The 27,008-nt window shown below is 43.5% G+C and overlaps 1 protein-coding gene across 5 annotated transcripts in view; it reads left to right on the top strand.

Annotated features, from left to right (window-relative positions):
- The window catches only part of RBBP8 (RB binding protein 8, endonuclease), a 50,924-nt gene extending 33,195 nt beyond the window's left edge, over positions 1–17,729 (top strand). For all 5 annotated transcript variants that reach the window (XM_069957703.1, XM_069957705.1, XM_069957704.1 and 2 more), the window contains 9 exons: positions 309–1,017; positions 4,695–4,809; positions 6,419–6,510; positions 6,591–6,693; positions 9,723–9,887; positions 10,745–10,817; positions 14,201–14,297; positions 15,709–15,850; positions 17,162–17,729. In XM_069957703.1, the coding sequence (XP_069813804.1) occupies positions 309–1,017; positions 4,695–4,809; positions 6,419–6,510; positions 6,591–6,693; positions 9,723–9,887; positions 10,745–10,817; positions 14,201–14,297; positions 15,709–15,850; positions 17,162–17,259 (1,594 nt within the window). In that variant the 3' untranslated portion in view covers positions 17,260–17,729. The remainder of the gene's footprint in view (positions 1–308; positions 1,018–4,694; positions 4,810–6,418; positions 6,511–6,590; positions 6,694–9,722; positions 9,888–10,744; positions 10,818–14,200; positions 14,298–15,708; positions 15,851–17,161) is intronic.
- The last annotated feature ends 9,279 nt before the right edge of the window (positions 17,730–27,008 follow it).

Genomic DNA, 27,008 nt, shown 5'->3' with positions numbered 1-27,008 from the left:
TACTTATTAGATGTTATGCATAGTGAATTGTATTGTAGTTATTTATATAACATTATTATATGGAAATATTTTAATGTTTATGAAGAGTAATTGCATGTTAAATTATATCTGACATGATTCTATTTTTTAATCCCCCCCCCCCCCCAGTAAAATTGTAAATACTTAGCTGTATAACCCCTCACAGGGCATTTTCTATTGTAAGGATTTACATTGTAGTTCTGTGTGAGTTTCTGCATGTACTATATGTAGACATGAATGCTTCATGGTACAATACAGTGCGAACTCACTTATGTATTTCTTTGGCACAGGTTCACTGAGAATATACAAAGTAATTCACATGAATTGGAATGGGATTCACAGCAGGTTTCTCCAGTGTTTGGGATGGCCACTTCTAAAGCTGAGACCACTGCCAAAACAGACACTAGCACTTCTGTCCACAAACTTCCCTCTACAAATTCTGTCATTAGCCAATGCTCTGGTAACAAGCGTCAGTCCATGAACAGGAGCCCAAATGACTCTGTGATCAGCGGGATGAACACTACTGATGCTTTTATGAGCAAAGACCATATGGGCCATGAGATCTATAAGCAAACTGCAAGCAGATGTGGCAAGCGGAAAAAGGTAGAAAGTGAAGGGGAAGCACACTGTGAAACTGCATCTGTTAATAAAGAGAATGATTTCCCCTTAAAGAATGCCAATGGCAGCAGGGATCTTTCCCTTGACAAGCCCCTGGATCTCTCCGATAGGTTCTCAGGATTGTGCCCTCAGGAGAAAGGACAGGAAAATCCTAGAAGCAAAATGAAGCAACCCACCATACAGGAAACCTTAAGGTCAGGTCCCAGAAGTAATTCCTCTATAGGACTAAATTTCCAGGGGAGTTATTTTCAATCCAGGGAGGAATCATCACATCAAACAGCAGATCATAAAAAGGCAAGGAAGGGGGACAGCTCTGAGAACTGGGCACAAGATGATGACGAAGGCAAAGAGGATGGTAGCCAGCTGTTTGAGGAAATGGAGGTATTTTTTTCACTTATGCTAAAAAAAAAAAAGGCTGATATATTGTTAAATCCTGTTGGTCAAGTCTTTACTGCAAACCTAGCACTTAAAGGGGTGGTGTTATGAAGAAAGCTAGTTCTATAGTGATGTATTATGTTAAAGGAGAAGTCCGGCAATATGTTTTATTAAAGTATTGTACTGTCCCCGAAAAGTTATACAAATTACCAATATAAACTTATTACGGGAAATGTACATAAAGTGCTTTTTTTCCCTGCACTTACTACAGCATCAAGGCTTCACTTCCTGGATAAAATGGTGATGTCACGATCCGACTCCCAGAGCTGTGCGGGCTGTGGCTGCTGGAGAGGATGATGGCAGAGGGATGCTAAGGGCCCTATTACACCAACAGATTATCTGACAGATTTTTGTAAGCCAAAGCCAGAATGGATTTGAAAAGACGAGGAATCTCAGTCTTTCCTTCATGACCTGTTCCCTGTGTTTAGTCCATTCCTGGCTTTGCCTTAAAAAAAATGTCAGGTAATCTGTTGATGTAATAGGGCCCTCAGTGTCCCTCCAGTACCCTGTGTCCCCCTGCCATCATCCTCTCCAGCAGCCACAGCCCGCACAGGTCTGGGAGTCAGGTCGTGACATCACCATGTTATCCAGGAAGTAAAGCCTTGATGCAGTAGTAAGTGCAGGGAAAAAGTACTTTATAAGCATTTCCCGTAATAAGTGTAAATTGGTAATTTGTATAAATTTTTGGGGGTAATACCTTACTTTAATAAAAAAAACTTGCCAGACTTCTCCTTTAAATGAAACAATTGACTTATATAGACTCACTAATCCCCCCCATGTGCGGCTTGATTTCATTACCTGTTGCCCTTGGTAATGGCCCTTCAGGCATCCACTTTCATAGGATACTCATTTTTCTTTCAGTCCCAGTCAGATAGTTAGTATGGTTGAAAAAAGACACGTGTCCATCAAGTTCAACCAAGGAGGGGATGAATGATGGGTAGATTCTATAAATATGCTTTTTTTTTTTTTTTTTTTTTTTTTTTTTTTCATAATGCATGACAATATTCTGCTGACATTGTGTGCTGTTCTGTAGTCTATTATCTATGAGTACACCCAGATCCTTCTATACCAGGGGAGGGGAACCTCCGGCCCGCGGGCCGCATCCGGCCCCTGAGACCTCCCGATGCGGCCCGCAGCTCCCCTGTGATGCGCGCCGCTCTGGAGGAGGAAGGAGCCGGCATACACAGCATCCTGTGACAGCTGCCGGACACAGGAGGATGCTGTCTATGCCGGCTTCTTCCCCAGCAGAGCGGCGCGTGTCTTCAGTCTCCTGCAGGCCGCGCGCGATGACGTCATTTCATCGCGCGCCGCCTGCAGGAGAAAGACCGGCACAGAGGACCTGGGACAGAAGAGGACATGGGCAGCGTGGGAGCGGAGGTAAGGTGAGTGGGATGTTTATTTTTTTTATTTGGGGGTTAACTAGGCCACCAGGGACATGCCTGATGGGGGTTAACTAGGCCACCAGGGACATGCCTGATGGGGGTTAACTAGGCCACCAGGGATATGCCTGATGGGGGTTAACTAGGCCACCAGGGACATGCCTGATGGGGGTTAACTAGGCCACCAGGGACATGCCTGATGGGGGTTAACTAGGCCACCTGGGACATGACTGATGGGGGTTAACTAGGCTACCAGGGACATGACTGATGGGGTTAACTAGGCCACCAGGGACATGCCTGATGGGGGTTAACTAGGCCACCAGGGACATGCCTGATGGGGGTTAACTAGGCCACCAGGGACATGCCTGATGGGGGTTAACTAGGCCACCAGGGACATGCCTGATGGAGGTTAACTAGGCCACCTGGGACATGACTGATGGAGGTTAACTAGGCCACCTGGGACATGACTGATGGGGGTTAACTAGGCCACCTGGGACATGACTGATGGGGGTTAACTAGGCCACCTGGGACATGACTGATGGGGGTTAACTAGGCCACCTGGGACATGACTGATGGGGGTTAACTAGGCCACCTGGGACATGACTGATGGGGGTTAACTAGGCTACCAGGGACATGACTGATGGGGGTTAACTAGGCCTACCAGAGGCATCACTGGGGGGGTTAACTAGGCTACCAGGGACATGACTTGGGGGTTAACTACAATAGCAGGGCATCACTGGGGGTTAACTACAATAGCAGGGGAACTAGGGGAACAATACTTTGCCTTGCCCTGGGTGCTGCAAACCCAGGCTACTAACTGCCGCACATGGTATGCGGCCCTCGAATGATTTTATTAATGCCCAACCGGCCCTCGACATGAAAAAGGTTCCCCACCCCTGTTCTATACCAACGACTCTCCCAGTGTAACTCCCCCTAGGACATATGATGCATGCGGGTTATTGGTACCCAGGTGCAGAACTTTACATTTCTCTACATTAAATCTCATTTTCTAAATGGAGGGGGAGAAGCTGTCTGGACAATTCTTAGATCATCCACGTGGCCCATAGAAGATAGTGGCGGTCTGCTGCTTCTCCTATTACACGGAGCGAAGGCCAGCATACTGCTCCTATCATTGTTATGATATGAGGGACAGTGTTAAATGCTTTTGCAAAATCCAGGTACACTATATCCACAGCTGCCCCCTATCCAGGCTTCTACTCACCGCTTCATAAAAACATATTAGGTTTGTTTGACAACTTCTTTCCTTGCTTCTAACTATGCTGGTTATCACTTATAATACTATTACCTCCCACATATTCCTGGATGTAGTCCCTTATAAGCCCCTTGAATAGTTTCCCCACAATGGACGCTAAGCTTACGGGTCTATAGTTACCTGGAGAAGTCCTTCAGCCCTTTTTAAAGATCAGCACTACATTTTCCTTACGCCAGTCCCTCGGCACAATACCTGTCAGCAAAGAATCACTGAATATTTCATACAAGGGTAGAGAAATTACAGAACTGAGTTCCCTAAGAACTCTGGGGTGTAATTCATCAGGCCCTGGAGCTTTCTTTTACATTCAGTTTATTTAATTTATCTTGGACCATATCTATAGTAAGCCAGTTCAATACATTATACTTGTTAGCAGCACTGGCCCCGCCCACCTCAGCACTGGCCCCACCTACATTGCCTCCATCCTCTTTTGTATATACAGAACTGAAGAACCCATTCAATAACTCAGTTTCCTTATGATCCCCAGTAATTAACTCCCCGTCACCATTGTTTAGGGGTCCTACATGCTCTGACCTTGTTGTTTTTGGGAGGGGTTTGCATTAATATATTTGAATAATTTGGGGGGCTTTTGCTATTTGTTGCCATCTGCCTTTCATTGTGATTCCCGCACAGCATCATGTAGCAATATGATGTTGGGAGCCAGGAAAGTGTTCGAATCTTTGCGGCTGTGTCATTACAGTGCTGGGAAGATTTAAACACTTTCACTGCTCGCCACATCATACTTATACATGATGCTGGGCGGGGAAAGAGTCCACTACAGGGCTTACCCATCCATGGCTTCCAGGTTTCACAGAATGTGGGAATAAGCCCTAATTAACATCCCCAGAACCAGAAGAGGATGTTTGTTAAATATTTCTTCACATGTAATGGTTCTGTTTATTGATGTTACGTTCTGATTGTATAACTTCTATAAATCTTATTTAGTATCCTGCAATGTTTACCATTTTTTCCAGGAAACTGGAGTCCTTGTGCCAAAAAGGCCTAGCAGATCAGTGCATAGAGGTTGCAAGCAAGCATCCGTACTACAGCCAAATCCTCATCTTCTACAATCCAGAGACCTGGAGAAAGGTATATAGCATGCTTACATTCTGTTATGTCAGACATATGATACGCATGTTAGTAGGGAGGCCAGTGGTAATAGCTGTCATCTAAATGATCATTTAGCTTATGGCTTCAGACCAAAATTAATAGTAGAATAGAAATATCCATCATTTCAGCAGTTTCATATTTGGCAAGGGTATATGTTGTGGATGAAAAACCTATACAAAGTACTGATACTGAGAGTTAACTACAATTGTATGGCCTGTGACCCAAATACAGCACCAGATATCTACCTATTTGATGGGTAGGGTATCAGAATAAGTAAACTCTATCCGCCTGTTTATGCTTATTGATTCTTTGAGTATTTTAAGTGTTTAAATGTACTTCTAGTGAGAGAGACTAGTTTTAAGCCTATTACTTACAGCAGTAGTATACCACTGGTTGTTTTGATGTGAAAGATATATAGTCAGTATACCCACCCTTGTAAATCTGTAATATAGCTACGTTTTGATTTATTACTTGTAAAAAAAAGTTTTTAAAGCAAATAAATAGTGATCACTGTTACAAAATCTGGAAAGTGGTGTATGGGAAAAATACAGCTTTGCTAATGTTCCATGACGGATCCGCGTCTGAGGAGTATCGTGTAATGCTGAGTCTGTATTTGATATGGTTGAAATAAAGGCTAATTCCTATCTCCACGCTTCTCCTCTGATAATGCCTATCTTCAGATATAATACACTCACAAGACTGTGTTTAAGTATTTACAGTGAACATAAAATAAGTCCTATTAGTTCCATAAAACATTGCATGAAATCTAATAATGCAGCAGCCACTGTTCAGTCTCTAAGTTGAGAGGCACTGATCATATGCACTACTTTTCATGATGTCTGTGAAAGTCTTAAACAAAGGTTTCTCTGTGTCCTGTGCTTTGGAGTATTAGAACATTAGCCTAGATGTCTGCCCTACACGTTTGGCTTGTTCGTGGCTGTTTTATGGCACATGGCCCACCATATGGGCACCATATTGACAGAAGGGGGCATATAGTTGCTCCATGTCATCAGATTTATAAACCGCACCAGGTGAATCACTTTTCTATTAAACACAAAATAAATTTTTCATTTAAAACAATAGCTGTTGTTTGATACATAATACAATGGCTGGTGATTTGGTTGCCAAATCACAGCCGTTTATACATAGCGTGTTTTCCTGAAAATAAGATTCCCTCCTAAAATAAGGCACCCCAGCTACTCTACCTTTTAGTCTAAAGTAAAGCATGTGTTTCTCTGTTGCAGATATATATATTGCAACCAGAGATACACATGTAACCGCTGATCATATCTGGATATTTATTATTATTATTATTATTTTATTATTATTATTTTATTTTTATATAATTATTATTTATAATATTTTATTTTCCCCCACTTGCAAAAGTGCATGTGCAGGACCCGCTGTTACAGAGAGACAGGCACTCTAACTCTGCATGCTACCGAAATCCATTGGTTTTCCCAGTGCAGTTATACAGTTACAGTAGCTAGTCTTATTTTGCATGTCTAATTTTGACTTGGCCACACAAACTCTATAATGGTCATTGTTAAAGATGAAACCTTAAATGCAGTATTGTTTTCTTTTTTAGATATTGCTTCTGTAGAGAATGTGCAGTGGAGCATAGACCCAGGAGCAGAGCTTTCTCAGTATAAAATGGACAACACTATTATAGATGGAAAGGTAAGAGCGAAAAATAAATAAATGAAGGAAAAAAATATTATTCAAGTAATAATAGTAGGCATAATGTCATGTCTTTTAAGGATGGCTGCCACGTCAATCCAGAGTTTGAAGATATCGATTACACTTATGTCAGTGAAAGTATGCTGTTAAAGATGAAAAATCAGGACATTGACGATAGCCCTCGTAAGTCATACCTACCTTCACATGTTAATGTAACTCGCATGTCAGGTGACTCTTTGGGATGCTCTTTCCGGTGTGTGTACATGAGGAGCAGCACTACTTCCGAACATTCTATCACTAGTAGATGGCATTTTACCCCATTGTTATCCCTAGAGATGAGTGAACCATGCCGAGGTCAGGTTCATACGAACCTAAACCATTGGCATTTGAATCCTGCCGTCTTCCTTTTTCCATGGGGAAGGGAGGGACAGACAGAGTTCCGCCTGAAAAACAAGGATACAGCCTATGATCTAGGCTGTATTCCTGTTTTCCAGGAGGAACTTAGGCTGTCTCCACCTTCCCCACGGAACGGGAAGACAGCAGGATTCAAATGTTGTTAGTTCACGTTCGTACGAACCCGAACTTCAGATGGTGTTTGCAAGGGAGCGGAACCATGCCTAGTCTGCTTTCCTTATGCTCAGCTACAGTGTGGATGAAGACTAGTCCCTGTTCTGGCTCCTATACATGATATCAACACTTAAAACTGGACTTTTCCTCACTGTAGCAAACATTTAAAAGTTTCCAGAATAGTATGTAACTAGTGCCCGTTTAGATCTATTAGGGTTTCTTATATTCATTTGTACTATTGATTTCTGCAAGGTTGTTTGCAATGACAGCTACACTTTAAGGGTAAATTAACACATACGGAGTCCACAGCGGATCTCACGCTGCGCACTTTGCATTTAAATCCGCTGTGGATCTCAGCACTGTAATGGTCTATGGCTCTGCATTCCGGATTTTCATTCCACTGCAAAAATGTAGTCACTGCCTAGATAACTACTGTAATTAGCTGCCAGAATTTAAACAGTTAATGCTTACCTGCCGGTGCATCCTTCTGCTTTTCAGGCTCCCGGCTCACTAATGGCCCGTTCAGCCAGATCAGTGGTTGTGGCGGACCAGCATACTGTTTGGCTGAGCAGGGAGTCAGAGAAGCAGGTGGGAGCACGGGCAGGTAAGCATGATCTGTTGAAGGTCCCTCAGCTGAACAAGAACTTGGCATGCAATTTAGTTCTGCAGATTAGGACAAATGTTTCACTCAAAAGCCCATGGTGTTTCATGCATAGGAGAAAAAATAAGATCCTAACGTGGTGGTACCGTTACCCTGCTTGGTTACGCTCGTTCTTCCCCTCTGTGTTGTACCTGTGCTAGAGATGCTCACCTGCATCTGGGAGTATGCTGCATATGCGGTGGAGTTGTCCACGTCTTATACTGGTTCAAATAATTGAATTATACAATTCTCTAACAGCTAGCTCCGTTCTTGTCACAGCTAAGATTGGTCTCCTCTCCATGATCCCAGACTCAGTCTCTTCAGTCAAGAGGGGACTTCTTCGCCACTTTTTGACTGCTGCTAGAGTGGTACTACCACGCCATAGTCTTCCACCTCCCCATCTCTTGCAGAATGGGTATCTGAGGTTAAATACATGGAAGAGATGGTGGCGGAGGATACCAATCATAATGACAAGTTCACCCACTTTTTTTTTTTTTTCTCCCTTTCATGTTTCTTTTCTACTAGTCAATGGTCTATTTGCTCTCCTTGACCAATGTTTCTTTCTATGGTTATGATCCTAATCTAAGTGAGAATCTCTCATTGATGATTGCACTATTATGTGACCTATTTGGTTATTGCTTATTGAAGAATCCTGTTCTGCTACCTCTCCTGGCCTACACTCTGGGCAGTAAGGCATCAAGGCTTTAAAAGGAATAATGGTTTAATACAATAAGGGTAAAATACAAAATAACAAACAGTGCAAATAGCCAATAGTAAAACCTTCCTCCAGTGTCCTAAGAAAATACATGCATTAATATAAAGACATAAAATATCTATATACCTAAAAGCTATATCCCTAGGAGCTATATCCACCATAAAAAAGGTCCTATATTTATATGAAAAGAACCTACAACCACACCAACACACACCTGCAGTTCCACCCCTGACTCCGGTAACATCCGTCCTTCTTTGACAGATCCTCCAATCAATGGGTAGTAATGCGATTTCTGTGATCTCCCACATTCCAGTGGGCTGCTTGTCACCTTCCTGCAGGTGGCGCTCTCGCTCTTTAAATCAGTCCTTGTCCTTCTGTTGACCCTCTGTGACTGAGCTGCATTTGTTCCTCAAGGGTGATAACAGCTGCCTTTGATCCATTGTGAGCGGCTCCGCAGGGGCTGTTCATCTGCCTTACGCAGGGGCTGTACATCTGCCTTACGCAGGGGCTGTACATGATCCCAGTAACAACAGAGCTCCAGGATGACTTGCATGTTATCACCAGGGTGTGATGTTTATAACAGTCCATTCAATAGCTTCTTGATAGCATCTGTTTAACCACAAACAGCTCCATACACACTCAGGTGCTATTCCAGGTTTGACAGGAGCCCCCCTGGAGAATGCTAGCTTTTCCACACAATCTCAGCTGCTCCCATCAATCTCAGTCCATGATATTAAATAAAGTTTAATATCCTCATATGGGGCATCTTTTATGTTGGTTCCAACACTTATTATCGTTATTTGTATACATTCTCGCAGCGGAATTAAGATTTGCTGAGAGAAAGCAGAGCTATAGGCCATAACAGTACCGAGTATCGCAGTGGATTCCACTGGAAAGCGCGCATTGTGAAATCCGCTGCAAACTTGGAATGTGTGAATCTACCCTCAAGGCATTTACTAGGGAAAACTGATTGATGGCCAGTCCACCCCCAAGATCAGCTGTTTCGATGAGTGCCAGCATAAACACAGTAAATTGAGCAGAAAACAGTTGGCTTCATTTACTGTCTAGTGCCATGCTGGTTACTCCAGCTCAACATTAAATGAATGGGAATAACCTAGCATAGCCTCTTCACCGGCTTCTAGTCCAGTGTTTACATTGTGCATATCAACCAGCTGATGGGCCATCAATTCGTTTGTCCTGGAAAACACCATTAAGTTGATGGAGACCCTTTTATACTGTGCTGATACGTGTCACACGATGATAAGTTTGGTGTAACGTCTTATCATGCAGATGAGGAAGATAAAGCACATGACAGTTTTGCAGAAATGTTTGACAAGACAGAATGTGACGAGTATGTGTCATATGCCCAAGAGAAAAACCTTTCACAGAGGTTGGACTTTGAGGAAGGACCTGATGGAGCTGGGCAGCACAAGAAAGTATCCCTAAATGGGAGAGGTAAGTGATTCTTTAGACAGCTGCTTGGTTATCTGGTATAAACATGTGAGCGTTTTATTAAAGCGACTCTGTATCCACAATCTGAGCCCTCAAATCACTTGTACCTTCGGATAGCTGCTTTTAATTCAAGATCTGTCCTGGGATCCTTTTGGCAGGTAATGCAGTTATTGTCCTAAAAAAATACTTTTAAACTTGCAGCCCGTGTTAAACGGGCGTATCGGTGCCCTAACTTTGCACCACCCCTCTGTCCCTCCTCCCCACCCTCTACATTATTAGCAATGCCACTGGAACATTTTCTCCATGCTGAACATTGCACAGGTGCTTAATAATCCAGCCCATGTGCTGGGCTGACATAGCTGATGAATAGGAGACAATCTGCCTGGAGCATTCCTAATGATGTGGAGGGTGGGGAGGAGGGACAGAAAGGCTGTGCCAGCCTAATGCATGCGCAATGACTGTTGGGCACGGGGCTGCCAGTTTAAAAGTAGTTTTTTAGGACGATAACTGCATCACCTGCCAAACGAACCTCAGGACAGATCTTGGATTAAAAGCAGCTATCTGAAGGTACAAGTGGTTGGGGGGGGGGGGTGAGATTGTGGGTACAGAGTCACTTTAATGCAAATTTAGTGTAGGGTCAATGGGTGTCCCCCCCTTTTCCTTCTTCCGTACATAGATAGTGGTGTATGGGATATGATGCAATTCTGTATACAGCGAATATGTTGGTAAACAAACATATAGTTGCTCAATTGAGGTCAAAGGGACGCTCGTGGTATCCACTGCATGAATGGGAGCCTACCTGCCATGCATACAGAACTGTAAATGCACTTTTAGCCTGTTTACTATGCTGTTTTGTTTAGGGAACCAAGGCAAAGGAGAAGCTTACCAGAAGCAGAAGGCATATGTAGAGCCCTACATCCAGGATGCGGAAAGGCAAGTATATAAATGTTTTCCCTAAATCCCTATATAGGTTATACAAAAATTGCAGAAAAAATAAAATAAACATGGTTACAATGGTAAATTCTTATTAAACAGGGAATCAGACATTAGACACTGTTCACTATCAGCAGGACTTGTCTCAGGTTTTACTAGTCTCTTCTGTGTCCTTCTCCTTGTGACTTCCCTTACTCTTCTGCTATTTTGGGTCTTGCAGGCTGTTACCAGCACTTTCCCTTCATGGTTTCTTGGAACAGCACATGTTCTTTAATTTATAAATGAAGACTTCCAAATTATTTATGACCCCCACTAGTAAGCCAGTTCTCTTGTAAGTGAAGGCAGTGTACCGATGCAAGACTTGATAGATAACATTTCTCTAACAATTGGCAAACATGGTCACAGGTCGCCTGTAACCCAGATTATTCAGCGATTCAGGAATTTATAAATATCATGTGTATATGTGCAGATATAAAGCGAAGCTGTCGGCTCAGATGTCGAGGAGGCTAGCAAGCTGCAGCATGTGTCAGTATGGGATGCACCTGGAATAGAAACAGACTGTAGCACCCAAAAATCTTCACAAATATAGTGTCCTTTATTTCATAGAACATTTGCACCATCTCAACCTCTGTTAGGGGTCTGGTTGTTTGGTTAATTAACCCCTTAACGATGCATGGCAAGTATACCTGTCTTCTCACTGTTAGGAGGGTACAGAGAGGGCTCACTATGTGTGTCCTCTCTGTACTGAGCCGATCCCAGCTATCAGCATTTAACCATTTATTGCTGTTTAATTGCCATTTATTTGCCTCTTTTAAAACTGTGGCATTTTAATGCTGTAAAAAGCCATCATTGATGGTCCAGTGTGGTGATCAAGCTGATCAATTGTACTTGCTCCCAGCAGCAATCATTTACTATGGACTTACTAAAAAAAATACATATTTGCGACTGTCACATACGGAATCACCGTGTTCAATAATTAAATTACCACATTCATATTAAACTGCCAAAGTGCAAAATTGTAGATTTTTGGTCACATCACATCCAGAAAATTTTGAATAAAAAGTGATCAAAAAGTTGCATGTACACAAGAAAGATGCTGGTAGAATGCACACATCATGGTGCAAAAAATGACACCTTAAAGTGGCTATCGTTTTAATCGTACTCGCTTAGATAACATGTCAGCTTTACCACATGACGAATGACATAGAGACTGAACCCCCCTATTCACCCCTAGATTAAAAACATACCTTTTTTTTCCAATTTCACAGTGCAAATAATTTTTTTTCTATTATGTTTTATGAAAAAAAGGTCAGTCTGTCATTGCAAACTAGAATTGTCTCAAAAATTAAGAGCTCATATGAGTCTGTAGGTGAGAAAATGCAAGCGCTATGGCCTTTTAACTCGAGGAGGAAAAACAAGTGCAAAAACAAAAATTGACTCTGTCCTTAAAGGGCTACTTTTGCCTCCAGATGTTTTGCTGGACTTTACATACTGAAATGTGGACAAACAAATAGTAGACCTTAACCTCTTAATTGAGCATATAGTTGTAGCATATAGAGCATGCTCATAAGCTAAGCCCACACTATATGGGGTGGGTGTCAGCTGTATGTTACAGCTAACGCCTACTTGCCTGCTACTACTGGGTACAGTCTTCAGTCCGATACCAGTAGTTCAACCCTCTGCATTCTATGATCAATATCAATTGCAGAATACAGAGATTGATCTGACAGGTGCTGGACCTGTCAGAGGTTTAATCGACACCCCTGCAGCAAAAAAAATAGGTTGTTATGGTTACTGGAGGGCTATACAGTGGTAACTTGGTTTAAGAGCTCACAGTTTTTCAAAATTGTGACTTTGTTTAAGAGCATTGCTTTGGTGTAAGAGCTTCTGTGCTGGGTGGCGTGAGTGGAGGAGGGGCATGGTCAGCATAGCGAGTCTACAGCCCTGTACTCCGACCATGGAAGTCTCCCTCACCCTCCAAATCATAGCAGATCAACCTTGGGCTGGGGCTCACATCCGAGGACAGGACTAAGGAGGTAATCTCTCCATAGCTGTAACCTCTCTCTCTCTCCCCGGACAGAGAGTGCTGCATGTATGTGGCTGTGCCCACATCTGCCCTGCTCATTCCTTCATTCTCCCTGCAGTCTCTGTCAGCCCATTACTGTACAGTAACTTATATATCACATATTCTGCTGTTTCTGAATGTTTGTTTCATTTGTTTTACATGTTGTTCAGAATGGTGTCATGGTGTCTCTGTTGATTGAGTCTGCCTCAGGCAGGCGTAAGTAGCAGTACACCGACCTAATTGATTAATGCTATGCATTGGTATAGCATGGTATAGCATTGATCAGTGTAAACAATGTTTGATACCACCGCATGTAAAAGAAAAAAAAAAAATATTGATCCCGCATGGTGATCGGCGTAAATGTAAAGTGATTCCAAGTGCCAGAATTGATGATTTTTTTTGGTCATAACATCTATCAGTTAAAATGTCCAAACTACAGATCACTGCACAAAAAATAAGCTCCGTAGACGAAAAAAATTACACGGTTACAGAAGTCAGAATATAGCGATTCCAAACCATGTTCGTCCCCCCCCCCCTTAAATTTGAAAATTTTTAAGATTAGTAGAAAAACACTAATTATACTGACCTAAAGAATTGGGATACCCATCAGTTTTATTGCAAATTGAATAATGTAGGGAAAAAAATCCCTTAAAGGGGTATTTCCCTCAAACATATCAAAAAATATGTTGCTGCCCCTTGTGAGACTAACCATTCATTCTATACTTGCTATTATCTGTTCAGTTTCCTTCCCCAGTTCTAAATTACTGGTTTCTGCTGAAGATACAAAAAACTGTGTGTGAGCTTTTGTCTCCCCCTCCCTTCCGAGACGGCTGATTTTAAACAAGTCACTATCTGCAACTTTGTAGCAACTCTGTAATGCTGGGAGGATCACAGAGTTCATCAGCAACTTGACCACAGATTAACCCTCCCAGCATTAGGTGCAAGTTTTTTTTTTTGTTTTTGTTTTTTTTACAATTTTAGCTTAAAATTTTTTTCCCCCTTCTTTTTTTTTTTTTTTTCTGCTTTTGCGTAAACCCCTCTAATGGCTCATTTATATAGGAGAGAAAGGAATAACATAGCCGGCAGCTCAGGTCACAGACGTTCCTACTAGGCATGCACAGTCAGGCATTTTCCTTTGGATATCAGGTCCTGCCATATCACACTCCTAAAACAGGCCAAATAAGAAATTTTATTAACAGTGATGTAAGCTACATGACTAAGAAAAATGGGTGATTGCAGGTGTGTCGGGAAGACTTTTAAGCTATATAAGAATTTTATCCAAATTTAAGAAATGTTTTTTGTTTTTATTTCTAAATAGGAAAAATTCCGTAGTAGATTATCCTCATATTGAGGTTGTGCGAAACAAGGAAGACAGGAAGAAGTTGTTGGGGCACACTTGTAAAGAATGTGAATTGGTAAGTTCATAGACTGCTACTGTCTAATGCTCAGTTGTATTTCCTCCCAGTATTCTGAGACTGTTTGATGAAAGAGTATTTCATAGCAGTTTGACTGTATATTATAAATATTACAATATGGGTGTATATATGCCAGATACATTTTTATGTCAGAATGGAAGCAACACTACAGAAGTCATAGATATTGCCGGTGCTGGGCCAGGCTTACAAAAGGAGGTAGAATAATTGCCTTGTGTGACACGTACATTGTGAGTTCTGTGACCAAAAAACAAGTAATCCCTTTCGCAGTGGTGTTAATATTCGTTACAGAAATAAATCTTTAAAGCCAGCTTTCCAACATTCAGCACCAACGTTTTGTGGGCAATATAAAAAAAAGGTCTTGCTAATATACTTGTCTTGTGCCACTACTTATGTGAGAAAGTAGTTATGTGAGGTCCATTGTGATATATTACATAACCCTAGAATCCAATCACTGTGCTCTTCTGTAATAATGGATAACACAAAAGTATATATTTTTTAAAACTAATAAAGTTTGCTGTCAGCCTAAATATGTATTCGTATATGTAAAAACTGTATACAAACATTCCAACTGGACCACTTAATTGTTCATTGGAGTTGCCTAGTAAGGTGTTTAAAAATCATAAGGCTACGTTCACACAACGTAAAAGTAGGCAATCCGCAACAACGGACGTACTTTTTATGGAAAGCTATGTTGCGTAGTTTTGTATGGGATCCCGGCCGGAGCATATACACATAGCATACGCTCCGGCCGGGATCTCTCGCAGCGCCGCAAACAACTGACATGTAAGTTTTCCGTAGGAAACCCTGTCAGTGCACACTATGAAGTGAGCGGCTCCGACCAATAGTGTGCTATGGGGAGTTCTGATGCAGGCGCGCGCTGATGCGCCCGGATGAGAACTCTGTGGCAGGAAAGATCATCCGGCCTGTACTGCAGTACCAGCTGGGAGGATCTTTGCAGAGACTGGCCGCTCTGTGACCCGGCCGGGTCACGGAACAGCCGGTCCAATACGCAGTGTGAACATGGCCTAAAGGTGCGTCTCCTGCTATGAGCTTTATGAGGACCTGCTCTGATTCCACTAAACTTGTGTAGTCCTGTTATTGCTTGGATGGTCAAGTTATTTAAATGGCTGCCCTGTGGCACTACATATCTCCTGCAGCAGCCTGGCTGACACTGACTTCCGCCAGTAAAATTGTATATTTGCCAGGGGGTGGGGAGAGGAGGTTAGATTGTGGTTACATTGCCTTGGCAGCTGCAATGTGTGTAGGGTTTGTCTTTGATGGGACAACCTCTTTCATGTTCTTATAGACACACAATATTGAGTGGAAATTAAATATTCAGCTGTCTTTTCCAAGATTTTTGTTAGCAAATCTAACCTGTACATTTTACTAGTATTATGCAGACCTTCCAGAAGAAGAAAGAGCCAAGAAATTGTCAGCCTGCTCCAGGCATCGATTCCGCTACATCCCGCCTAGTACTCCAGAGAACTTCTGGGAAGTGGGCTTTCCTTCTACGCAGACCTGCAAAGAAAGAGGCAAGAGATTTTACTTTGTTAATGAAATGTTCGCAGTGCCGCCATAACTGATACTAAATTCATGTTCTACTCCGAAATGGGGAAAACATAAAATAAAGTTTTTTTCTGATAGGCACTGTTGATCTAAGGTCCATGGCAAGAGGAAGATTGCTGCTGTTTTAGGCACAAAGGATTGCCTAGATTGATATATAGTTGCCCCAAAAGCCAGCCCATCAACTGTTCTTCACCTCTGTGCCTGCTGTAGATGAAAAAGGAGTAGCCATACGGAAGGAGGCACAGAGATGGATAAAAGACACTGGGCTTCTGTAATGGGGAACACCCACTTGGCTTTTGATCCCTTTTTACATATTATGGAAACAAAAAGGCTTATGCCTCAGCACTGGATAGTATTATGGAGATAAAAAAAAGAAAATATGCTCAGAATCATAATGACTAGCCATGGGCTTATTTGCACCCGTTTAACTGGGATGGAGATTTACTAGTAGAAACAGCCTTTTAGTATTCAGTTGAAACTCCGCTTAATGCATTCTTAGGCTATGTTCCCACAGCGTGAGAGACCGGACGTTCTGTGACCCATTCCGTCTCTGAAAAGATCACCCCGGCTGGTACTGCAGTACCGTCCGGATGATCTTTCCTGCCGCAGAGTTCTGATGCGGGCGCATCCGTGCGCGCCTGCATCAGAACTCCCCACTGCACACTATTGAGCGTGTGGCCACAGCCGCTCGCTCAATAGTGTGCACTGACACTGTTTTCTGCGGCCGCTATTCAGTCAGTCCTTTGCAGCGCCACTAGGGTTCCCGGCTGGAGCGTATACTATGTGTATATGCTCTTGCCGGGATCCCATAAAAGATAAGGCAGCGTCTTTTTGTACAAAGTACGGCCATTGTTGCCAATGTGCAACAACGGCCGTACATTTACGAAAAGATACGCTGTGGGAACATAGCCTTAAGCTGAAAATAGGCATAAGAATGATAGTTTGTAATTTTGTCACTAAAAACTACTGTGTCTAGGCCAGATCAAAGGAAGCTTTTGCCAAGGGTTAAGCAGTAAATGATTACTAGAGATGAGCGAACCGGGTTCGGGTTTGAGTCCACCCCAACGTTCAGCATTTGATTAGCGGTGGCTGCTGAACTTGGATAAAGCTCTAAGGTTGTCTGGAAAACATGGATACAGACAATGACTATATCCATGTTTTCCACATAGCCTTAGGGCTTTATCCAACTTCAGCAGCCACCGCTAATCAAATGCCGAACGTTTGGGTTCGGATCGACATCTCTAATGAATACCTATTCTTTGCTTTCCTTTTTAAAGGTTACATTAAAGAGCAGATGTCCCCCTGTCAGAGACCACGGAGAAGACAACCATACAATGCAATATTTTCAACGAAAAGCAAGGAACAGAAGACTTAAAGCACATTGGTCCTCCTTGTGTTTAGTCACTTACTAAAGAGGATTTTCTATTGAATGTGTACAAACATTTTTACACATGCTTTTTAGAGTTTACTAGTGATAGACAAATTAAGGCTGTATATATTTAAATTATGTTTAGTCCTATATGTCTATGTAGCTACAAACCTATTAAAGCCTGAAGACTGTACATGTTGCACTCAGTGGGCTACATGGGATTCATATAGAAAACTTCATTACTGCTGTTATGACATCCAATTTTCTGCAAAGCAGACAGTGTGATGGTAAGAATGGTATACGGTTTAATAATGCTTAGTTCTGTTTAAAAAAAAGCTGCAAAAATATTTAATATGTATATTTTTACTTTTATAAATATGAAAGTTCTTTGTATATTAGCACCTAGTAGGGTGCGATGTTTGCACTGAAAAAATTAATGCATAGAGCTTTACTACAAATGATCTGTAATGAATAAAATGTGCTTTTATATTGTTTTCCTTTTTTTATTTATTGACATGGTTTGGCATCTCAAAGCTGAATACCTAGCTAGTTTGGTGTGTTATATATATATTTTTTTTATCTCTGTTTTTATTAGATGTTTAAATGTAAAACACAGAGTACAACAGGCAAAATTGTTCAAACAACATACAAAAAGGGTAAGACATTGCATAATGAAAAAGTCACACATATCCGGGTGGCAAAGGGCAAGAGTCTCTGGCAGTGCACAAACCAACTCCTCAGGAAAAGTTTGGTGTCTCCTATACAATGATGTAAACCAACAGCAGTGTGTGAGCACAGTTACAGGTTGGCCCACCCAAAAAGTTGTCACTCTAAAACACTAAATCTATGTTCACAGTATTTTGAAATGTTTTTGAGCTGTAAAACTGCAATTTTATACATCAAAACATGGCAGAAAACGTGTATATTTGATTGAACTTAATGGACAGTTGATCATTCCCATTCAGTAAAATTTTATGGAAGAAAAAAAATTAGGTGCTTAGTCCATATTTTATCCATTTACAGTTCAAATCCACCATTTATTTGGGACTTTTAACAAAGTTTATAGCAGCATATCATCTGTAGTATGATATAAATTTGGCACATCTCTATTTTTTTTATTTATTTTTTTTATTTGTCCTGGAACCAATGATTCTAAGGGCGCCTTCACACGTATCAGATCCACAGAGGATTTCATGCTGCGCTTTCTCCCAATTGCCCAGCAAACAGTTCCAGAAAGACTCCTACAGTTTACCAGCGTTAGTTTTGCTGTAACATGCACGGTGGAATCTTTACAGACACGAGCCATTCCAGGTCATGGTCAATCAGTTTTACCTTAGCTGGTCTCTGGTCCAGTTGTAGAAACATCTTGAGGATGATGGATGTGTTGTATGTGAATACCTTGGGAGATATTTGTATTACTTATAAATATAAAGAAACAAATTTCACAATGTGAGCTTTACTTAGAATCTGTAACATGTAGAAATAGTGAAGTGATTGAGTACTTTCTGAATACATATTAACGAAACAAAGATATGCCCAATAAATCAGTGTAACTTCTTCTGCCAGTAGTACCATTTTAGTTTTTCTCTGGTAGGCAGTATAAGCAATTGTGACTTAAGGCCCTATTACACAAAATGATTATCAGCCATTATGGCCAATAATCATTTCGTATAATAGAAGACAACCATGTCGGCTGATTGTGGTCTGTCATTGTCTTTTAACATGTTAACGACTTAGATAGCATTGATCTGCTGCTGTCACTCTGTGTAATAGGAGCAGCAGACCACCGCTATCTTCTATGGGCTGCCCGGACGATCTAGTAATCACCCGGGCAGCCCTTCCGCAGCTGCCTATGGCCCCCCTGCACTTACTCACTTGCTGTCGACACGTGTAATAGCGCCAACAGTGAGTTGACAGCGCTAGTTTGCTCCTCTGTCGCCCCCATGTAATAGAGGCTTTAGTCAACATATCCATTACACAATTATTCCCACAGTATGTTTACGGACCATGCTGCATTCTTATGTAACTCAAGCACTTTACATTACATAGAACTTTTTATTTGCACTGCCCTGCAATGACACCACTTTGCCCTTTTGTCACTCATGCTGTATTAGTCTGTCCTCAGGTAGCCTCCCTGAAGTGCCTGTTACAGGATCTTCAGGTCCTGTATCCTGCTTTCTCCAGGCAGCATTTTATTCACCCATTAGAATAATACATTTTCTTTCTCAAACATTGTAATACATAGGACACAAGTATTAAATCCTGTCATGTTCAAGTGACAGCAGACACATGGTAAAAATAGGCAAAGAAAAGGTGTCTGTAGGTTCTAGCTTGCACATGACTTTTCTCGTGTGTCTTATTGGGGGACACAGATACCATAGGTATAGGCTGCTGACACTAAGAAAGAAACAAAGGAAGTGACTCCTCCTGAGCAGGATATACCCGCCCACAGGCACTGAGGTAAACCAGTTTGGCTTAGTGTCAGTAGGAGGCAGACACAGGTCTGAGTTCTCCAGACCAGTTTCTTCCTTTTTATGTTTAGTTAGTTAGATTTTCTTTTCACTTCTAGGTCCTATGGATTCTTGGGCACGGTGGGTAATCTAAAACTCACCCTGAGCCCCCCACTATGCGACCAGGGAACAGACCATAAATGTAAATGTGCTGTGACCCCTCAGTCGCCACCGACACCATGACCCCAGATCAGTCTGACTATCTGGTCGCCTTTCTGCGGACTCTGTATCCGCACAGCCCCTTCCCGCCTCGCCCCCCAAAGCTTGGCGTGTTAAGGTGAGGCACCCACCGGCTGAAGACGGCAATGGTAAGTATGGGCTCCCACTTGGGGAGTATATTCCCCCTGGCCTTCCAGGCCGCCATTTTATTCCCATAGGCAACTCTCCCTCCACTTCCTCAGGCAGATGCTCCTCTACCGCCATATTCGGGGTCTCTCCTCAGTCAGTAGCAGCCCAGCCCCTCCACCATTTTATTTTTATTTGTGTCTCTCCCTGGGTGCCATGGGTTGCACTGTGAGGGATGTTCCTTCCCTGACTGGGTGCTGCGCAGGCCGCAGCTTCCTGCACTTTTCCCTTCATGTGGTTCTAGAGACCATACTAAAGGATGCTCTGCCCCTTTTCCCTAAGCCCCGCCCCTTACCGGGTGCCGCGGCATTCTGCCCCCTTTTTTCCTCTATTGTAGCTCTCCAGAGTACACACTCCCGGTATGCCCCGCCCCCTTTCGGGCGCTGCGCGGCCCGCTTCATTCCTTTTTATTTTGTTTGGCTCCCACTGGAGCCTGTGCTGGGGAGGCCCCGCCTTCTCCAGTAGGCCCCGCCTCTTCTGGGTGCCGCGCAAGACGGAGAATTGAACCCTTTTTACAAGCTGTAAAGCCTGCACTGAAATGCCCCGCCCCCTTTCGGGAACCAGGCGGCCCGAAGCATCCCACCTTAGTCTTACTTGTGTCTCTCTGTGGAGCCTTCACTGTAGGATGCCCCGCCCCTTTTCGGGTGCCGCGGACCGCGGCATCCCCCCTTATGGCTCTCTCTGGAGCCTGCACTGAGGGATGCTGCTTCCCCCCCTCCCCTTGCCACATGTGTGTATGTGTGTGGTCTCCTGATGGAGCTACCACACACACTGCTCTCTATTCCCAGCAGCTTGGGACAATTGATGCATCTCTCCTGCCACCTACTGGTGGAAGTGATAATTACACCATTACATATAGGAAAATGGCTTGCATCAGGTTTTATTATGTCCTAGGTTCCTTGCACTGTTCCAGCAACCCTTAGGCAGCAGATCCAGAATTTTTGGTTCTGGTTGACCCCTCTGTGTCAGATTTTATATATATACTATTACAATAATACATATATACAACCACATGCACAGAGACACATTCGCCATCAGATAGTGTTTCTGTGCCCTCAGAGAGATCCTTCTGCTACATGGTGTCACAAGTAGGACGGAAACAGACACATTACCCGCTATCAGACGGCATATCTGTGCTCTGAGCAGAACCCTCTGCTACATGGTGTCACGCAGGAAACAACCAGACACATTACCCGCTATTAGGCGGCGTATCTGTGCTCTGAGCAAAACCCTCTGCTACATGGTGTCACAAGTAGGACGGAACCAGACACATTACCCGCTATCAGGTGGCGTATCTATGCTCTGACCAGAATCCTCTGCTACATGGTGTCACAAGCAGGACACGAAACCAGACACATTACCGTTCCTACTGTGTTCTCGGGGCAGAATCCTTTGCTAATTGGTGTCGCAAACAGGATATGGAACCAGACACATTACCTCTTACTATGCGGTGTTCCTGTGCTTTCACTACAGAACCCTCTGCTACATGGTTTGTCATGCAGGTTATGGGACCAGACACATCACCCATTGTCAGTCGTTGTTCCTGTGTTACTCAGAGCTTCCCCCTCTGCTACAGGACATCATAGGTAAAACACATATCCGGTCATTCACATCACCCATTAGCGGGCGGTGCTTCAGACCTGCCTCTCATCTTCATGAAATAGATTCCTTTACATAGAACCGGACACGCTACCCCCTCCCAGATGGTGGTAAAAGGTTATTCAGAGCTTTGCCCTCTGCTGCATTATATGGATACAACTACATTACCTGTAGTTCAGTGTGCACAGATTGGGGTATTCGGTTATACGATATAACACCTTCCTCAGGTCCACTCACTATACTGGTGATACAGGGCATTTCTCGTGTCCAGTTCGCATTTACGTTGGGACACAGCCCTGATCTCTTCCCTGCTCCCAGAGCACACACTGTAGACCTATGTTACATGTCTAGCTTACATGTCTGACCAGGCACATTACCTGCTTCCAGTCCAGGTATTTGTGTCTCTTGAATGCTGGTCCTCTGTTACTTACTGCAGCTAGTACGCTCGTGTTACACTGTATATTAACTTTTCCTCCTCGTAGGACTTCCATGATCTGTGCCTGTCACTTCAGGGGATCATCATAGGGTAACTTGTTACTACACCATGTTGTCTTCTATATGTTTCCCTTGACAAGTCTCATTACCTGCTCTCAGGCAGCGTAACCTTGGTGTCTTCCTGTTGGGCTGTATCCTTTCTAAAGCCCAAGCATCCTGCTACGTGTCCCACTACACAAGGTACAGAACCCCCCCGCTTTATCTGCCCCTGACTGTTGTACTGTCATACTCTGGTCCTCTAGGTGGCCGGCAGCATACAGATCCGGTCACTATTTCTCCTGGTACTGTCAGGGCGGTTCTTCTGTCCTTCATCTGGGCATAATGGCCACGTACTTGCATTTGTCTCGCTGGCTGTTCCCGAGTAGTATGGCTTGTATTGCTTAAACCGCCCCTTCTGCTATATTGCAGATGGTCCTCAGCATCGTTTGGTCTTAGTTTCTCATGGTGCTCTACTTCCGGTAGCTGGCTTTGGTCAGCACCAGCCACTTTGCCTCTTCTCATTGGTCTGTGTATAGTGAGGCCTCTCGGTTCCTCAGGTAAAACAGTAAAGGGTTTTCTCTACCCCTGGTGTAGGTAGGACATCAACTGCCTACATGACCATCACAGTACTACTGTAGGACTTCCTCTTCTGCATCTGCCTATGGCCAACATAGCAAGTATTTAGTCTTCTCTCTCTCTTAGGCAGCTGCAGTCTCACAGGGTGAACATTCCTGTCTACTGCCTGTACTGTTTTCTCTAATGCCCTCAGCACAGGTGTATGGTCTCTTCGTGGTCTAGCTCCTCCAGGTGTCCTTGCTTGGCCATATGGACTATGGGGCATTGTTCTCATTTCGGTGTTTCGCAGTTCTCCCACATACACCATTACTCCTCTCTGGAGTAATGCACTGTTGTTCAAGACCCCCCTATCCTAGGGTTGGTTTTTTACTACTCAGCAAGGAAATCTTCAAGCAGCCCTTCCCTCCTCCACAAAGTATTTAGTGTAAGTATCCTCCAGATACTTTTTCTGAGGACTGTTATCCGATATAGCTTCCTACAACAGGTGGGTGTGGGTTTCTGGCCCTCACTGGCCTCTATGAGCACTCCTGCTGGCCTTCCTTGTCCTTGGTCTTCTTGTTGACCTGCCATGCTCTCCAGTCGGGGCTCACGGTCCCCTTCTCTTATCTTGTCTCCAATGGGGAGTCCTCGAGAACTTAATCCCTTAAAGGTGTCCTCTCCTTGCAAACAGGGGTGTTCAGGGGCCCATGTCTGGCCCTACCTAAGGCTCTATCGTCTCCACACTTATCACATTCTGGCCAGGCTTACATCTATTCGGCAAGTTACCAATTCTCTATCATCTTGTCTCATTCACTGTTAACGCCCCCTTGTTTCTCTGTGGCTCTGCCCACCAGAATGCATCTGGCTCTCGCCTTCCCATTGCCTGAGGCTCCGATTGAGCTGGTTGATCCTTTGATCTCTTCCATGTGGCCATTAGTCTCCGCACAATGTTTTTTCTTACTGTTCTGCTCTTACCAAGCAACGTCTCTGCTCACATTTTGAGGCGTTGATTTCTAGATCTACTCTACATATGGGCTCTACTCTATCTATTAACTGCTGTGCCCATTGCCATGTGACAACTCCCGTGCCCATCAGCCTTACCTCGACCTCCCTCTACAGTTTTCTTCTGGGACTCCAGGCTCTTGAGCTCCTCTAGTCTCCTGGGAGCAGAGTGTTTTATATGACCGACCTCCTTTCTAAGGCATTAACAGCCCATGGAGATGATTTTTCTCGGCCTACCGACTTTCCTCTGCTCCTCTTTTCTTTTGGGCACTGCTGGGTACCAGGTACTTCTGTACTTCTTTCAGGACAACTTACACAAATTCTGCTTGCGGTTTTCCTTTTTCCTGCTCCTTCCTTTCTCTGGACTGCATTACGCTTGGAAAGCTTTATTCTTCATATTACCATCTGTGTTTCTCGGATGGGGTTACTCATGTCATAGGCCATGGCTTCTCCTAGATTGCCATACTTCTCTTGTGCTCGATCTTTGTCTTCTCAGTGAAGACTGTTCTCCTAGGCCTATGGAGCTTCCAGCCTGGCCATCCTTCCCTGCTCCATTGTCAGGGACGCAGCTTCTCCTGCATCTCATGTAGTACCTTCTATGAGACGACGCTCAGTCCTCTCTCCTTTATTTGACGCCTTAGGCCTCTATGCGCCATGACACACTTTCCAGTCTTTCCAGTCTTGGTTGTATATGCCTTTTTTCTGTTCTACCTCTGGGTAAGTCCCTGCCGCCTGTGGTCGCCTACTTGGCTGGGCGTCTGCTTTTTTTCTGCACATCTAGCCTACTAGTTCTGTTCGACTCAATGTTACATCATGTTGCTGGCTTACAGGAAGGCCACAACCCACTCTGTCTGCAGTGTGGCACATTGCTCCAGGGACTTGACCCTCTTTCCTTTGCGGTGGATCCGTAGTTTTTTTTTAGGATGCATTCAGCATCATCCCTTGCTCTCTTCCTAGTTGATGGTTGTGTTGGTGCTATTCTGTGCCTTGTCACCGAACGCTCTTGTCTAGCGGTTATCTTTCCCACCCAATGGACTGCTTTTGGACGGCCCATGGTATCTGTGTCCCCCAATAAGACGCACGAGAAAGGAGGATTTTTTACTCACCGTAAAATCTTTCTCGTAGTCTTCAATGGGGGACACAGCACCCACCCATTTTCTTTCGGGTTTTTCCTCGGTATGGTAGTTTTCTCCGTTTTGGTGTTATTCCTACTTTACCTGTTCTTGACTTCTCCTACTGCTATTGTACAAACTGGTTTAGCTCAGTGCCTGTAGGCGGGTATATCCTGCTCAGGAGGAGTCACTTCCTTTGTTTCTTTCTTAGTGTCAGTGCCTCCTAGTGGCAGCAGCCTATACCCATGGTATCTGTGTCCCCCAATGAAGACTATGAGAAAGAGATTTTACAGTGAGTAAAAAAATCCTCCTGTTTTAGCTTTAGAAAAGGTGCTGAGAAGGTGAATACATTACATATTACGAGAACCCTTTTTTAAATATATACCCGGCACCCTTCGGTAACATGGACCCTCTTTCTTGTCACCCTTTCCAGCCCAGGCCCACTCCAGACCCCTAGCACAGACCCTCCCAACGCTGTACCTAGCCCCCTAACGTAGACCATCCTGGCACCCTGCCCAGGCCCATCCCAGCCCCCAAACACTGATTTACACAAATTTGTTGATCCTATATGCCCAGATTTGTATGCTTCTAGTCTGAGAGAGGCTAGTAGCTAAGTATAGGGTCCAACTCTTTGTGGGGTCACCCTAACATGGTGAGTTGGTACATTCTCTAATAACTTGGTTGGTTAAGAACCTTTTTAAAAAAAAAAACAAAAAAAAAAAACATTGTAGAACAGATTTTTATTGTGTGTATTCTGGGGGGAGTGTGTACGGTGAGTCCTCACACTTCCTGTTTGCTGCAGCAATTTTTTATTTTTGTCTGTTACAGAGAAGCAAAGTGGAGACTGGTTCTGCTGTGCCCTTTATAATGCGGGGGGGGGGGGGGGGGGGGGGTAATGAGTGTGAAGAGGAGACATGCAGTTTGGAAACCGCCTGGGCACATAAAATGCTGGATTTTTTTCTCTCCATGCTCACATATCCCCCTCCATAGACCATAATGGACACAGAAATCCTGTTATTTGCCCACGTTATTAAACTGTGGGAACATAGCCTAATATTGTGATCACTTACATATACTATTACATTGACACATAAAGTTTAATTCTATTTCAACAACTCCCTCTTGAAACATTATTTCTTTTGTCCGTAAGTAGAGCTTAGGGGAAAAGATGAGCATTTTGTAGCTTACTGTGCCATACAGGGGCACTTACCCAGCATGTTTTTTTTCTTTGAGGCCCCCCATTCTCCTGACATGCATTCCATGAGGAGGTGATTCATATTGAGAATCCCAATTATAGGTTGCTTATAGGGATTTTCCAAGTATTCCACAAGATATTGGATAAAAGTGACAGCTTACAGGGCTCTAACCACTGGGACCACCTGTGAGCTTGAGAACAGTACCCCAAATTGTTGTTTTGAATAGATTGCTGCTCTTCCATTCTTTGTTTATGGAGCTGCCAGAGACAAAGACTCTGGGCCTTGTTTTTCAAATTGCAGGGGGTCATAGCAGTTGGACTCTGCAATTGGGCACTCCCTATTCTGCGGATAGGGTGGTAAAAGTTCTTACTCAGAATACCCATTTGAATAGAAGATATGTTTACAATGTCCCCATAATAGTTCTATAAAGTCTGTGTCCAATTAGAATTCTTGGTGGACTGACACACTAGAGGGCGCTTATATATGTCTTCCATGCAGACACCTACGCTCAGTGCAAGGAAGACGGAAGGATGTAATCATCTTTTAGCAGACATGTCTTTCTGTACCAGATGTACCCCGTGTAGAATGGCACCATGGGCTGTGGATTGTTCACCTCTGCTTTACATGTTTATTTATTAAGGGTGCGTTCACACCTACAGGATCCGCAGCAGATGAAATGATATCTGCTGCGGATCCGCAGCAGAAAATCAGCTGCGGATGCGGTAAGTGTGAACGTACCCTAAAAACATAAAACACAACATAATTGCAATAATCAATCTGTTCAGCAGATGGAGACAAACCTCTTTAAAACAAATCTTTTTCTCTACAGTTCTTTGCATGCAAGGTCATGGAGTATACACTGCGTTCATATGAACACAGTATTCTTGGTTAGATATCAATTGTCAAGGCAGGTACCAGGAAAAATCCAGGTAAGAATTATAGAATTTTAGTATATATATATA

Source organism: Dendropsophus ebraccatus, chromosome 2, assembly GCF_027789765.1.
Source record: "Dendropsophus ebraccatus isolate aDenEbr1 chromosome 2, aDenEbr1.pat, whole genome shotgun sequence".
Taxonomy (NCBI): domain Eukaryota; kingdom Metazoa; phylum Chordata; class Amphibia; order Anura; family Hylidae; genus Dendropsophus; species Dendropsophus ebraccatus.
Note: the sequence above shows the minus strand (reverse complement) of the source record. Positions and strands in the feature narration are given on the sequence as shown.